The sequence below is a fragment of the Coregonus lavaretus genome (assembly GCF_964263955.1).
Source record: "Coregonus lavaretus genome assembly, chromosome: 5".
NCBI classification, from domain to species: domain Eukaryota; kingdom Metazoa; phylum Chordata; class Actinopteri; order Salmoniformes; family Salmonidae; genus Coregonus; species Coregonus lavaretus.
The window spans coordinates 65,982,697-65,998,667 of NC_139992.1; the positions used below are offsets into that span (position 1 = coordinate 65,982,697).

At 39.6% G+C, this 15,971-nt stretch overlaps 1 protein-coding gene across 9 annotated transcripts in view; it reads right to left on the bottom strand.

Annotated features, from left to right (window-relative positions):
- LOC311130048 (RNA-binding motif, single-stranded-interacting protein 1-like) overlaps positions 1-13,542 on the bottom strand; it is a 55,765-nt gene extending 42,223 nt beyond the window's left edge. For 2 of the 9 annotated variants that reach the window (XM_084162672.1, XM_084162678.1), the window contains exon 1: positions 13,354-13,508. In XM_084162672.1, the coding sequence (XP_084018798.1) occupies positions 13,354-13,425 (72 nt within the window). In that variant the 5' untranslated portion in view covers positions 13,426-13,508. Of the gene's footprint in view, positions 1-2,399; positions 2,785-9,119; positions 9,268-13,353 lie in introns of those variants that run through there. The other 7 variants (XM_084162677.1, XM_084162676.1, XM_084162673.1 and 4 more) reach the window with 6 other exon arrangements.
- Between the last annotated feature and the right edge of the window lie 2,429 nt (positions 13,543-15,971).

Sequence of the window (15,971 nt, forward strand, 5' to 3'; positions counted from 1 at the left end):
ATACTTTTTTCCCCCACTGTGGCTCTCTCATGGTGAAACCCAACACTCCAGTAATCCATGTTTATCCTGCACTCTCTGGATGTTTGGGTTTCAGGCATAAATCTCATGGTGGGATCTATAAGGAACAGCAATTTCCATTTCACATCACATTTTTCCGTTCACAGCATTTCATTACCAATGGATATCACAAATTCTAACACTTAGGATATTGTTGCATCCATGTGATTATTCATTCAGCAACACGTCTCATTTTGTGGACAACAATGTTACAATACTAATGCATTAAAAAAAGATGACATTGAAAGTCTGGACACGAAGGTGACATTGAGCAATCTCCTATTGAGTTGGCATCATAACTAAATAGACAGTCCTAGCCTAAAAGACATGAGAAAAAGGAGATAAAAGGTCAAAGCTGACATCCGTTCTCATAATTGACACTGACAGTAGAACCTGATTGAGAATTATTGTATGGATTTTTGAAACATGTCCCAAACATACCATGTATTCAGGAAGCATGCAAGAGGAAGGATCACATGTAATCTCCAGGCTTTCTGTCAAAGAGTGTCACGTCCAGACAGGTCACTTCGCTTTACAAAACAGTCAACTCTTTCATGTGTTTTCTGTAAACTGTGAAGGTCCTTCAATCACAGCCACCTTTTGAACTCATAACAGATGCATCTGGTAGAGAGGGCATGTGGTACTGAAAAGCTTTAACATTGAGAGCATTGGGTGTAGGTTGAGAGCCATGTTGATGTTTCTCATAATAGTCAAAGATGATGTTGTTGGATATTTGTGCTTTATGAAAATTTCTAACACATAATTATCATGTAGTAATTTATAGCAATCCAATGTATTCAAGGGTTTGTTTTAACTTTCTATACATTACTTTCATTCTGTTCCATGTAATAGTGAAGAGAGAGAGAACATTTAATGTATGTTAAACTGTAGCTCATAAAATAATCATCTGATATCATCATCAGGCTCCCAACTAGGAAGTGTGCCACCAGCTCAAGCTATATGTGAAGAAAGACAATCTTTGAGGAGAATGCCAGCAGTGCCCTTGGTTTTCAGTCCCGCGCTAAATCCACACACTCAAGGAGAGAAACTCCCTTTTCTGCAGGACTGAAAGCCTGTTTGTTTTCATTCATCTGCGTGCCTATTGAGCACCATGAGGGAGTGTGATGGGGAGAGCCCAGTGTCTTATCAGCGTGCTCCAGACCAGCACAGCCCGTCATATCCGAGCTGGAAATACACTGGGCTTCCAGTAACACAGGCCTCGCCCTCACAGCACTATCCAAGCCCTCAGCTAAAACTAGCTTCTTATTATGACAGCAGTCTTGAATAATCCTGAATATTAATAAGTCTTCAACACCATCAACAGTTTCATTATGTCAAAAATGTTATTTTTTTCACTTTGCATACATTTTACATGTGAAACAGCAAACTACAGAGGCACATCATATTTTCCATGCTATCATTAAATTATCACAAGGTCATTCCAATACATTTCTCCATGACCTCAATGTTATCTGGGTGGTTTATTACATTGTTATAGGTTTTGAAAAATATGGGATATAGGATGGTTTCTATAGAATCTTTACAGCCTAGCGGTTAAGAGTATTGTGCCAGTAACAGAAAGGTCGCTGGTTCAAATCCCCGAGCCGACTAGGTGAAAAATCTGTCAATGTGCCCTTGAGCAAGGCACTTAACCCCAATTGCTCCTGTAAGTCCCTCTGGATAAGAGTGTCTGCTAAATGGCTAAAATGTAAATATAAAGTGCCAAATATCAACATTGGTAAGGCACTTCTACTGAACTAGTTCTACATTGGAACACACAGTAGTGAGGACAAGCTCCTGAATCTCCAAAGTTTAAAGGTAAAGGGGGATTTCAGAGTCTCTTGAGAATGCCTTCACTTCTCTATCACGACATATAAAATTAATTGAATTTGATAGCATAAACTATAATATATAAACCATAAACTAAATGAATTGTTGATTAAAATCCAGGTCAAAGAAAAGGTTGATGAGTAGCTAGATTGAATGCACTGTTAAAGGGCTAAATACACTGACATCAGGACCAACCATGGATATTCTTACAAAATCATTGAATTAAAAACAGTAGCAATAGCCTACTAGTTTACCGAAAGAATACAACGACAATACAGCAGTTTCAGAGTAACCCACTAATACTATATGAATATAAATACTTTTAAAATGCCTAGTGAAATTCTGTTGACAAATTAAAACTAAACTTTCTGTTCCTCAATTCTCTCTGGGATTAGCCTATTTGTCACCATAGGTTGATCAAAAAATACCTGTTTTGCGACTTCAATGAGTCAGCTTGATGATGAGGATGAATGCCTATTCATACATTTTGAATAATCAAATAGGCTATTTACCTGCTTACGATACGGAGTCCTCAATGGGTTGCAAGAATTCGCAAAAATCATAATCGGTTTCCAAAGACCCAAGATAGATTGTTAACTAATTTATGTCGAACTACTTGTATCCAATGGCTGTTTAGGTGAAGTTGTAAATTTGACTAGCTACATAGATGTGTTTGTAAAAAATCGTCTGTTTACTATACTAAAGCAAAGACTACTAGGCCTACTATAGGCTACTGTAGGCCTATATAGTATACTGTATTTGACATACAGTATCATATACTACCATAAAATACAGCGATGTCAACGTATGCGCGAATTAGTCCGAACTTCGAGTATCCAACCCCGTGTCTTGAGTTCATTGATTTGTATTGAGTCCCCCCGCAGAACGCTCCTCATTAGTTACCACAGCCATAAAGTCATAAACCCCGCCTGTTTCTACAATTTCTCTTTTTAAAATGTGATTTTAAACCTAACCTTAACCACACTGCTAACATTATGCCTAACCTTAAATTAAAACCAAATAGTGCATTTTTGATTTCATGTTTTATTTTTTTTACGATATAGCCATACTTTGTGGCTGTGGTAACTAGTGGAAACCCGCAAAAAAGACCCTGCCAGGGTGGAATAAACCATTCTTCTATCCGGTATAGGGATGATGACTTAACTGGATAACATGAAAACAACCCTATATCATATTTCTTCTGCAATTTTCAAGAATATAATATACTATAATACAGCCTATGGAAGATGTAAATGCCAATAGCTGGCCAATAGATGGTATAATTGAATAATAGGTCTATACAAGAGACATTGTTACAATGTTTCTTTCCCCTTTCGCTACTCTTCCTCTAGTCTGGAATGTACACCAAACATTCCTACAAGGTTCGCTACCCGAGTTCAATGGGACGTCCCTACCTTAAACTCTAACTCTAACCTGAAAGTAATTCCTAACCTTTACCATAACCATAACCTAACCCTAACCTTAACCCTTACCTTAACATTTTTAAACTTCAACTTCAATTGGGTAGGGACGTCCCGAGGATCCCGGATAGCAAGGACCACACTGTACGAACATTAGATAGTTAAAGGAGCAGGACGATATTTTTGACCGAACAGGACCCATATGTTATTACAATTTACATTTTAATGAAATTGAATGTTCGCAGCGCAGGCCACACCATAGTACATTCAACTAAAATGATTTAATTGTTATGAAGATAAACAACACTGAAACAAAAAGGCAATTGAGGGTTAAAGCCATAGGACATTTATAACACAATAATAACACAAATTAACTCCTTGAAATAAATATTATTCAGATTGATAAAAGCAGACAAAAAGAGCAAACACATATAAAAATACACATGGGAAAATGAAATTGAAAATATATATAACCAATTGAAAATGTTAAAATTTGAACAGTTCTAATCTAGTAATTTTTACAAAGTCTAGGGATGCTATGGATGGGGAGTACATGTGCAAAGAGACTGCATGCAACAGTAAAGATCGAGCCACTCTTCAGCAGAGATCCGAAATTGTAAGTGATAGGGTGACCCAGGTTTTTATTATAGCAAAACATACACTCAGAGGCTGCACTAGGCTATGAATCAAAACACATTCACCCGCCAGTCTCAGTCTCTGATTGGAAAACCAACAGTGGTGGTGAAGTCAGAATGTGAATTCATGCTGACCTTCAGTGGTCGTTGCCTTTGTGGTCACCTTTTTGACCTATTTCTTGTTCCACCATGCTCTTTCATTCACCTGGCTTGTTGTCATCCTTTACAGAATACATCCTCCTTTCTCCAAGCTGCATTTCCTGTCTTTAACTAAATCTATTGGTCATCATTGCATCAGCAACTCTCAATGTAATTCCATGGTGGGGTTGAGTGGTAATTCTTTACCCACTGGGCACAGTGTCAGAGCTCACTCTCAGCATGCATTTTGTGTCAGGGGCTTTGAACCAACTGCTAATAAGATTATGCAACATCTGGTCTTTTGACCACTGCAAACAGAGCAATGTCAAAATTGGTCTAAAACCAAATCAGCCAAAAAAAAAAAAAAAGCCAATCACAGTAAACTGTTTCCTTTTGGTTTCAGCATGGGCTCACTTTAAACCTGAACAATAGAGATGATCTACCAAAAGCTCCAATGAATCTTTCCTTCCTATTTTTTTCTTGTTGCATTTTTTTAGGTTGTCAAAGTGATACTAGTATACTGATTTTGAAATACGCAAACATTTTAACATATGGGTTCCTAAAAGACACTACAGATAGAGTCATATATATAGAGCATATAGGGAGGTCCTTTGGGCCACCATTAGGTGCCAATAGGTCACAGTTAAAGGGAACAGAAAGACCTGAATCAGCACTCTGTGGAGGTCACTGAGTGAAAGGGGACCAGGGTGGGGAGTCAGTGGAACTATCCCTTTATATAGGAGTCAAGGGTACATATGTTAACCTGTTTATTTTAACACGTCTACTGCACTGGCGGTCGGTGCCGTTTAAGATGAGGGAGGACAATACTTTTTTTAATGAGCATGGCCTTATTTCTATTACAGCATATTGGATGACTGTCATTCATATTCCATTCACCCAGTTTAACATAGACAGGTTTAGGCTACTACATGATACAACATTTTTCCCTATATAGGAGGTTGCACCCTAGCCTATGAATTCAACGTACAGTTGAAGTCGGAAGTTTACATACACTTATGTTGTAGTGATTAAAACTCGTTTTTCAACCCCTCCACAAATGTCTTGTTAACAATCTATTGTTTTGGCAAGTCGGTTAGGACATCTACTTTGTGCATGACACAAGTAATTTTTCCAACAATTGTTTACAGACAGATTATTTCACTTATAATTCACTGTATCACAATTCCAGTGGGTCAGAAGTTTACATACACTAAGTAGACTGTACCTTTAAACAGCTTGGAAAATTCCAGAAAATGATGTCATGGCTTTAGAAGCTTCTGATAGGCTACTTGACATCATTTCAGTCAATTGGAGGTGTACCTGTGGATGTATTTCAAGGCCTACCTTCAGACTCAGTGCCTCTTTGCTTGACATCATGGGAAAATCAAAAGAAATCAGCCAAACCCTCAGAAAAAAATTGTAGACCTCCACAAGTCTGGTTCATCCTTGGGAGCAATTTCCAAATGCCTGAAGGTACCACGTTCATCTGTACAAACAATAGTATGCAAGTATAAACACCATGGGACCACGCAGCCATCATACCGCTCAGGAAGGAGACGCGTTCTGTCTCCGAGAGATGAACGTACATTGGTGCGAAAAGTGTAAATCAATCCCAGAACAACAGCAAAGGACCTTGTGAAGATGCTGGAGGAAACAGGTACAAAAGTATCTACAGTAAAATGAGTCCTATATCGATGTAACCTGAAAGGCCGCTCAGCAAGGAAGAAGCCACTGCTCCAAAACCGCCATAAAAAAGCCAGACTACGGTTAGCAACTGCACATGGTGACAAAGATCGTACTTTTTGGAGAAATGTCCTCTGGTCTGATTAAACAAAAATATAACTGTTTGGCCATAATGATCATCGTTATGTTTGGAGGAAAAAGGGGGTTGCTTGAAAGCCGAAGAACACCATCCCAACCGTGAAGCACGGGGGTGGCAGCATCATGCTGTGGGGGTGCTTTGCTGCAGGAGGGACTCGTGCACTTCACAAAATAGATGGCATCATGAGGAAGGAAAATTATGTGGATATATTGAAGCAACATCTCAAGACATCAGTCTGGAAGTTAAAGCTTGGTCACAAATGGCTCTTCCAAATGGACAATGACCCCAAGCATACTTCCAAAGTTGTGGCAAAATGGCTTAAGGACAACAAAGTCAAGGTATTGGAGTGGCCATCACAAAGCCCTGACCTCAATCCTATAGGAAATTTGTGGGCAGAACTGAAAAAGCGTGTGCGAGCAAGGAGGCCTACAAACCTGACTCAGTTACACCAGCTCTGTCAAGAGGAATGGGCCAAGATTCACCCAACTTATTGTGGGAAGCTTATGGAAGGCTACCCGAAACATTAAACAATTTAAAGGCAGTGCTACCAAATACTAATTGAGTGTATGTAAACTTCTGACCCACTGGGAATGTGATGAAAGAAATAAAAGCTGAAATAAATAATTCTCTCTACTATTATTATGACATTTCACATTCCTAAAATAAAGTGGTGATCCTAACTGACCTAAGACAGGGAATTTTTACTAGGATTAAATGTCAGGAATTGTGTAAAGCTGAGTTTAAATGTATTTGGCTAAGGTGTATGTAAACTTCTGACTTCAACTGTAGGTGCACACAGGTTGAGAGAAAGATTTGAGGTGACAGACAGTGACACATGGACAGACAGTGACACATTCAATACCGCCTTGCACACTCTTGCCTGCATCTAGCTGACCTAGGGTGTAATCATTAGTCCAACAGTTGCAAACGAGAGTTTCCATTGGACAAATTCAGGTATGTTTATCCCCATTTCGTTCCGTTTGCTTCCGTTTAAGAAAAAAAAAGTTTTCAACAAAATCAGCGGAATGGATACACCCTTGATCACACGCAAACAGTTCACTTTCATAGCCACATACAAACAGCTCAATATATTCCTTCTTGCATCTATACGCTCTCCTCCTCTCACCTTTTCCCTTCGCTTGTGGACTTCAATGCACAACACATCAACTGTCTGTGACCAGGCGAAAAAACCTTTCCAAGCCAAACCTTCATACACTACATGACCAAAAGTATGTGGACACCTGCTCGTCAAACATCTCATTCCAAAATCATGGCCATTAATATGGAGTTGGTCCCCCCTTTGCTGCTATAACAGCCTCCACTCTTCTGGGAAGGCTTTTCACTAGATGTTGGAACATTGCTGCGGGGACTTGCTTCCATTCAGCCTCAAGAGCATTAGTGAGGTCGGGCACAGATGTTGGGTGATAAGGCCTGGCTCGCAGTTGGCGTTCCAATTCATCCCAAAGGTGTTTGATGGGATTGAGGTCAGGGCTCTGTGCAGGCCAGTCAAGTTCTTCCCCACTGACCTCAACAAACCATTTCTGTATGGACCTAACTTTGTGCACGGGGGCATTGTCATGCTGAAACAGGAAAGGGCCTTCCCCAAACTGTTGCCACAAAGTTGGAAGCACAGAATCGTCTAGAATGTCATTGTATGCTGTAGTGTTAAGATTTCCCTTCAATGGAACTAAGGGGCCTAGCTCGAACCATGAAAAACAGCCCCAGACCATTATTCCTCCTCCACCAAACTTTACAGTTGGCACTATGCATTGGGCAGGTAGCGTTCTCCTGGCATCCGGCAAACCCAGATTCGTCCATCGGACTGCCAGATGGTAAAGCGTAATTCATCACTCCAGAGAACGCTTTTCCACTGCTCCAGAGTCCAATGGCGTCGAGCTTTACACCACTCCAGCAGACGCTTGGCATTGTGTGCGGCTGCTCGGCCATGGAAACCCATTTCATGAAGCTCCCAACGAACAGTTCTTGTGCTGACGTTGCTTCCAGAGGCAGCATGGAACTCGGTAGTGAGTGTTGCAACCAAGGACAGACGATTTCTACGCGCTACGTGCTTCAGCACTCGGCGGTCCCATTCTGTGAGCTTTTGTGGCCTACCACTTCGCAGCTGAGCCGTTGTTGCTCCTAGACTGCAGAAGAGGACGGAAGCTAGCTGTCCTCCGGCTACACCATGGTGCTACCCTACAAAGTGCTGTTGAGGTTACTGTAGACCTTCATTGCAAAACAGTGTGTTTTAATCAATTATTTGGTGACGTGAATATATTTTGTATAGTTATATCTAAAAAGGATAACTTTTGAAATGTTTCACTATTTTAATTTTTATGAAATTCACTGAGGAGGATGGTCCGTCCTCCCCTTCCTCCTCTGAGGAGCCTCCACTGGTCTACTGCTTTAAAGTTATTACATAAAACATATAGCCAACTGTAATTGTTATTTCTTGTGAATGCATTTATTTCCCTTACGCTTCATTCATAATTTTCTTTAGGAATTGATACTGACAGTGAAATAAAAATAAAGATTTGAGCTGCTGCTCTACGGACTTAAAGCAACACTTTCTGTTTTCATGAGGTATGACAAACATCTCACCTATGAGTGAACCTACAATCACAGAAAAGCCTGCGGTGAGATCCGATCTCACACGGCCACAAATCAGTTATTTTAAGCAGGCTTGTTTTGACATGATACAGCTGTCTCTGCTGAATCGGCAGAACAAACAAATGATCAGGAAGCAGGCCCCTCCCCTGCAGTGTATACCTTTCAATTTCGTTCTGGCTCTATGCCAGACCAAACCCTACAGACATCAAGGCTCTTACACAGAATCTAGCAGCTTGCCTAATAGATGACAACTATACACACCATTCCAGTATACATGCACATTTATGAGAACGGTATACATAAGACTGCAACACCCTTTGCAGGTAAGGAAATCAGCTACTTCGTCAGTTAAAAGGAATCAGGCACTCACAGCACATAGAATCATAAGACTGCCCTCCGTTTGTCTCGAGACTAACACCAGCTATAAGGTTTAACACAACAATACTTCCCCTGAAAGGCTGACATCTCTCTTCCATCCATTTCCTTCCTCTCCGTTAGCTCACTCAGAATGAGATCCAGCAATACCACAGAAACCTGCAATTCAAGTGGAGGAAAGAGAGTCCCAACAGTACCAGGAAGTCTTTACAAACAGCTCTGTGTATTTACCTTCCTGTCTGGATGGAAGGGGTGAGTTCGGGGGCCAAAGCCCCACTGATGCAGCGACAGAATCATTTTCGACAACTCCCAGCGCGTTAGAGTGGAAACAAGTAAGCCACAAAGACAAACGTGTGTGTGTGTCACACACAGGAAGACAAACAACAAGTATTTGAGGCATGGGGGTGGGGTAGGAAAGCTCAACCTAAAGTTCTCATTATCCAAGATTGGGAGTAGATGAATGGAAAGTCTTTCCATACTTCCAAATTCATCAAATTAAAATTATATTATGATAAGTCAGTTAGGAAAATCTCACACAAAATATTATCAACGTATTACATTAGATTAGTCTCAAAGGAGACTGCAGGCCATCAGGTGTATCAAATTGCAGAGACAATTCAATAAAAGCTTTTAGAGTGGATGCTACACTCATGATAATGTTAGTCTTGTAACACAAACTTTTACTTTTGAAAAACAGCGCTAAAACTACACAAATTCCTGATAATAAAAATGTGAATCAATCTTAGTTTTGACAGAAGTCTGCACACAGTTTTTCAATGATAAACGGAGAGGAGCTTGGACAGGACATGAAAGGGTTAACATGCTGTACTGTAGATCCACATGACCAACAGCACTCTGCCCATCTGTCTCCAGCACTCACTGGTCATGTGATGGCAGCACCAAAGGGATGTGTTCATCTGGCAAGTGATCTATGTTTGACTTACAGCACAGAGGGATTGAATATCAAACACTGATGTTTTGCTGTCAACAGCACATTGCTCAATGAGAGAGCTTTGGCTTAATTGTTGGTCAGTTGAGAGGGGTTATAATAGAACATTGCAAACTCACTTTTCACGTTTTTTTATGTGTCATACTGAAGGACACGTTCATATTTGAAGAATGTTTGTAAGAATTCTAAGAATGTTTCATCTAATGCACAAAATTTAGCAATGACTAAATGTAGAGCATGCAATTTATTCCAAATGGGAAAATATATATTTTAATTTCATACTATTGTGGCCACAAATTATACCTTTTTTATTTATTGTTTTACTGTGAAAGCAAATAGTGAACATTAACTAACCCACATCCATTCTCTGATATTCAGTTGATTATAAGCAGAAATATTTAATATCCATATTGCAAAAAAATACATGATTGGCATGAATGCACCCATTTTCAATAATCTTTCCTATTCTCCATTTTTCATAAATAATTCAAGAAAGGGGAAATTGATTATCAATTACATAGCCTGATACGAGATGTTTATTGGCTTTCCTCATAAATAAGATCTGTTCTCATGAAAAGATATAATAAGGGCCTTGATGAGAAGTGAAAATTAGAGTTTGTTCAACTCTGACTACCCTCTGCCTCCATAATAATTGTCTTTGCAAAGTTAAGTTAAGTTAAAAATAACATAATTGCAATATCCTGCTACATTACGATTGAAATTATAGCCGCCGTTGCTTTATTTAACTGCATACTCATTTACATTGTTTACACGAGAAGCAATGAATAAGACATGATTACCTTTATGGCCCACGTGTCATAAAGGTAATCATGTCTTATTAATTGCTTCTCAGGGGCTTTTCAATGCATTCTCTCTTTTTATGAAAGAGCCTCTTGGCAGAGAGAGCATTAATAGCAGGGTGGGTATTATTGTGCACTGGGTAGGCCCTCATTTTGCTCATGTCAAAAGTCGCCAAGAATGAGAATCATAGGAGCACAATGGGTGCTCTTTCAGCCCTGCGCCAACATAAAGAGCAGCACCTCTGTGCTGTTCAATTGTATACATTCCGCTGCCAGGCAACTCTTCAAACTTTATTGTAAACATTGTATAGGGCTTTTTCAGGCTCAGCATAATGCCATTGTTCACAGTCTCTGTATGTAATGTCCGATGGCAGTTAATGTGCTCACTTTCCATTGATTAAAGGCTTGTGTTGACAACAAATAAGATTGTATTTATTTAATTGGTTGAATACTGTGCAGGACTGGGAGCTGTGAGGATTTTAATAATGATTAAACTTGTAAAAGCTTATTTCATTCAATGTAAACTCTTCTTCAGCAGTAAGGACCATCTGTTGTTCAACTGCAAATCTGTGACCCCCTAGTCTAGTTATTCACTCCAATACTGGATCACTCACATAGATAGATTACACTTGCACTGACATCAGTGTTCAAGTACTCGGTTATGAATCTAAAAGCAGCCTGTTCTGCGTCACTTCTATTCCTCAATCAAAGTACAGTAGCTGGCCTCCTGCTGAGACAGAAAGTTGCTTCGAAAACATGCTCCAATTTTCTGTGCTTCGGCAATGCTTTTCATTCCTGTGACAGCATCTTTTATACAAATTGACAAAAACAAGAACCCAAACAATGAATAATGCAATATTTATGCACTGACTGAATGTGATACAGCTCTTCTATACAAAATCAATATCACAAAAAAAGACCATACGATATCAATAAATGTTAAACGCTTCAAACATCAGATATACACCTAAATAGACGGCATGTTTACAGCCATGGAGAGAAATCTGTGCCAGGCCCCCGCAATAAGATAATAATAAATTAATTTGGATCCCAGCAGAGAGGCCAGCAGGACACAGCAGGACAGTGATAATGTAAACCACCATGTCAGTTATCCACAAAGCAGGGCCCTGTTTGAAGCGGACAAGCCACTTCTCTATTAAGGCCACCCTACACATATCTGGTGTGTCATAAAACAAAGTGAATGGGGCCACATCCCTTTCCATGCGGAAATCAAATGAATGGCCCTATTCTTGAATCAAATTCAAAGAATGACTCTTTAGTCAATGGAAGAGTGGGATTAGAAGGAAAAAACAAGATGAGTAAAGGCAGCATTTTATGACTAAATGAGCATAGATGCAACAGCTATGAATGCAGGTGATATTTTGACTAACTTTTGCAAATAAGCTAATACTTTCTCTTCAAATGATTTCCAAATGATAAATAAACAGCCCATGCATTCATAACACAGCTATAATAGCCTGTGTTGCTAACACAATGTCATTCAAAAATCCTGTTTAATGTCCTTTTCATTGGATCGACACACTCAGATGTCTATCCCTGTTTGAAAACATATCCGCATTTTACGGTTGCATACTAAGTAGCCTGTCATTTAATCCAGCCAAGCTGAATAAACATGTATAGGAGCCTCTTGATGATCATAGCAGATGCCTGTAAGTCAACTAAGGACTGTCAGTTGACCCCATACGCCCTCTGATTTTCAACACATAATTTATTAATGATGCTCTAAAGAATTCTATGAAACCTGACTTGCGCTCTTATGATCATGAATCAATACGAAATAGAATATCAAATACTACATAAACAATTAATAATAGTTGAATAAATTGGGTTAGGAGATGTTATCTTCATCTAATACTTAAAGGTCCAATGCAGCTGTTTTTATCTCAATATCAAATCATTTCTGAGTAACAATTAAGTACCTTAAAATGGTCAAAAAGAAACCAAAATAGCTTCTTAGCAAAGAGCAATTTCTTAAGCAAGGATTTTGCTAGGACTGTCTTGGAGTGATCTGAGTGGGGAGGGGAAAACTGAAAACTAGGTGTTATTGGCAATGAGGTTTGGAAGTCTCTTTCTTATTGGTCTATTAACTAATTTACTGCCTGGTGATGTCACCAGGCAGGCCAAAACCCTCTCACAAAAACAGGCTCTTACACTAAAAGGGCATTATCATAATTTTCACAGTTTCACAGTATTATTCCAACCTCGTAGTGTGGAAATATATATAAAACACAGGAAAATCACGTTTTTTGACTGCACTGGGCCTTTAATTATACATGGCAGTGTTTAAGGGATTTGGGAATAACAGTAATCCTATAAATTGAGTGTCCTTTCTATTAGCTAACCCTGGAGAGCCACAATCTGCCCAATGTAAATCCAAATGATCCAAGTCAATAGTAACAAATAGTAACAACAAATCTGTATGTCAGAAGAGTTTGACAGGTGTTGAGATGCACTAAATAGCCTACAGCATTCCATGGTGCTTCAAGTCATAAAATAATCTCAATATATTTTCCTGAAAAGGCTAAATATGCGTTTCAAATTACATAAACATAACCCTAACGAACAAGAAATCTTACAGCCAAAATCCAGTTCCACAATCGGGGCAGATTTTCTTTTCATTGTCGAATCTAACCGCGCATTGATCATTTTACAATGTAGCCACTTTTCAAGTACATAGAACACTGTTTTACTTTACCTTCGCTTGCAGGTATTGGGGGTAGTAATAGGAGTACTGGGTGTACATCTGTTGTTGCCACGCTTTTCCCATGAATATAGAAATATGAACTAGTCGCGCAAGAACTGAAGGTTACTTCAGTATTTCCGTCTTTTCCGTTTTTCCCAAAGTCAATTCTCTCGTTGGGGCGGGAGACCTCACCCTGGAACCAAACAGCGAAACAGTGGAATGTCCCAATGTCAGCCAGCCTCCGCGCAAGCGAACTGCGTTTCTGCGTGGGAGTTGGACCTGCTTAGGATAATGGGCTCTCTCTGGTGTGTGTACATTCTGACTGGAGCTAAATTGGTCACCGCAAATGCTGACCAGTTGGCTATGCATGAAACCTCATTCAGAATAGTTTAAAGACAACAGTTTTATGAATTTTGATAATACAATTTGTAGTTGAAGATACAATAAGGAAGTTTTAGTCAATGATGAATTGGAATTCCATAGGCCTACTCTCCAGACATCAGTCTCAGATGTTGGACAGACACTCACCTTTGCACCAATAAGGGAAGGATCGACATTTACAGAATGGTTACTTAGAGGAAAATGGGGGAGGGTCATGCTTTTTCAATTTCAGTCAAGGGGAGGGTTTAGTTAAGTGATAATTCCAGAGAAGCCGGTGTTTGGAGGACATAGTGAAACAGGTGTTCATCTCCAGCTGGCAAACCTTGCCAATATATCCTCCAAACACTGGCTTCGAGGGCATTATCACTTTTATACAAAGGGTTACCTACATATTCAAATAAAGATAGACATATTTTCATAAAAAACGTTATTTGATTAATTTATTCATACTATCTAATCCTTCCACAAGATATAGTCCCGACACAAATCTAGACTGCAAACTACCTGCACTTAGTTTAATATTTTTTCAGTTTAAATTTCTTTGCATATATCCTAAAAATGATGCCAGCTGATTCATGATTTCGACTGGCTGAGAAACACTGCCTGTCTGTCCCGACATGTTCATTACTATGGGACAGCTGGAGGTCAAATTTGAATATTGAAACAATGTTGCAGATGTAGGAGAGACAGACAGCAATGTTTATACAATTCTCCGCTGATGAAAAACTAAATATTAGTCTATAAGAAATGTGAGATAATGTCTAAATACTTTTTATAGTGGAGAACAAGTTTATAAATTGCCTGGCTGGGCTGATGAGACAGTGGGTTGTGCAGTCAGATGGAACAGAGTAAATAGATTTAACCAGTGGTAACTTGTAGAATAGACACCGGCTGGAATGCGGTTTTAACCAATCAGCATTCAGGATTAGACCCACCCATTGTATAATTAAGTGATAATGCCAGAGAAGCCAGTGTTTGATGGATATATTGGCATGGGTGTTGTTAGGCCCTAGAGGAAGTCAAGGGCCGGCAAACCGTGCCAATATATCCTCCAAACACTGGCTTCGAGGGCATTATCACTTTTATACAACAGATTACCAACATATTCAAAAAATGATTGACATACTTTCATACAAAAAATATATTTTGATGAATTTATTCATACTATTTCATCCTTCCACGAGATATAGTCCCGACACAAATCTAAGGTTGCTACCCAAGCCGGCTGGTCGTTCGTTCTATCGGTTCGGTTGCCAGAGATCATGATGCGACCCAGTTGTCTTCTAAATGTTCCATGGCCATACTGGCTGGCAACTTTCTTATCCCTTGCTTGCTAGCTAGCCAGCCAACTACGGCAAATTTACAGTCACGTCAAACAGTGCAGCCAGCATAACAGCAAAGTAGCTGCATTTGCGTTTGTTTGAGCTGTTTTCTAGAGACATTTATTTGGATACATCCATAACAATGAGCTAATGAGGCGCGATTTCGCCTGGCATAGAAAATGTGCTCTCTCATTAGGACACTGTTGTTCAGAGGAGCTAGCTAACAACACAGCTAACACAATCACTTCAAACTGAGGCTGAAAAGACTGCAAACTATCTGCATTTCGTTTCTTTTTACCAGTTTTCTATTGACCATTCTTTGTATATATCCATACAAATTATGCCATCTGATTCATGATTTCGACTGGCTGAGAAAAGCAGTCTGCCTGTCTGTCTCATCCGGACTCCCAACACTTCATTACTATGGGACAGCTGGAGATCGAATTTCAATACTGAAACAATGTTGCAAATGTCGGAGAGACAGACTGCAAGGTTTACACAAATCTCCGCTGTTGTAAACCAAATGCTAGTCTAAACGAAATGTGAGATAAAGTCGAGGTGCTTTTTATAGTGGAGATCAAGTTTATAAATTGCTGGGCTAATGAGACAGTGGATTGCACAGTGAGATGGAACAGAGTAAATAGGCATTTCAACTTTCAGTTTTAGCCAGTGGTAACTTGTGGAATAGATACCGGCTGGAATGCGGTTTAACCAATCAGCATCCAGGATTAGATCCACCCGTTGTATAATATTTTTTAAATCTAGTCCAGAGGAGGGTCATGTCATTTATTTTAGAATGAGTTGCTTATTAGGCTATATATCGATGTGTGCCCGATGCTGCCCCTCATCTCTGATTCGCCGGTGGTCGCCTATAAACTACGAAGTGCATGCTAGGAGAAGCACAGAGCAAAGTAAATATTTCTAAGA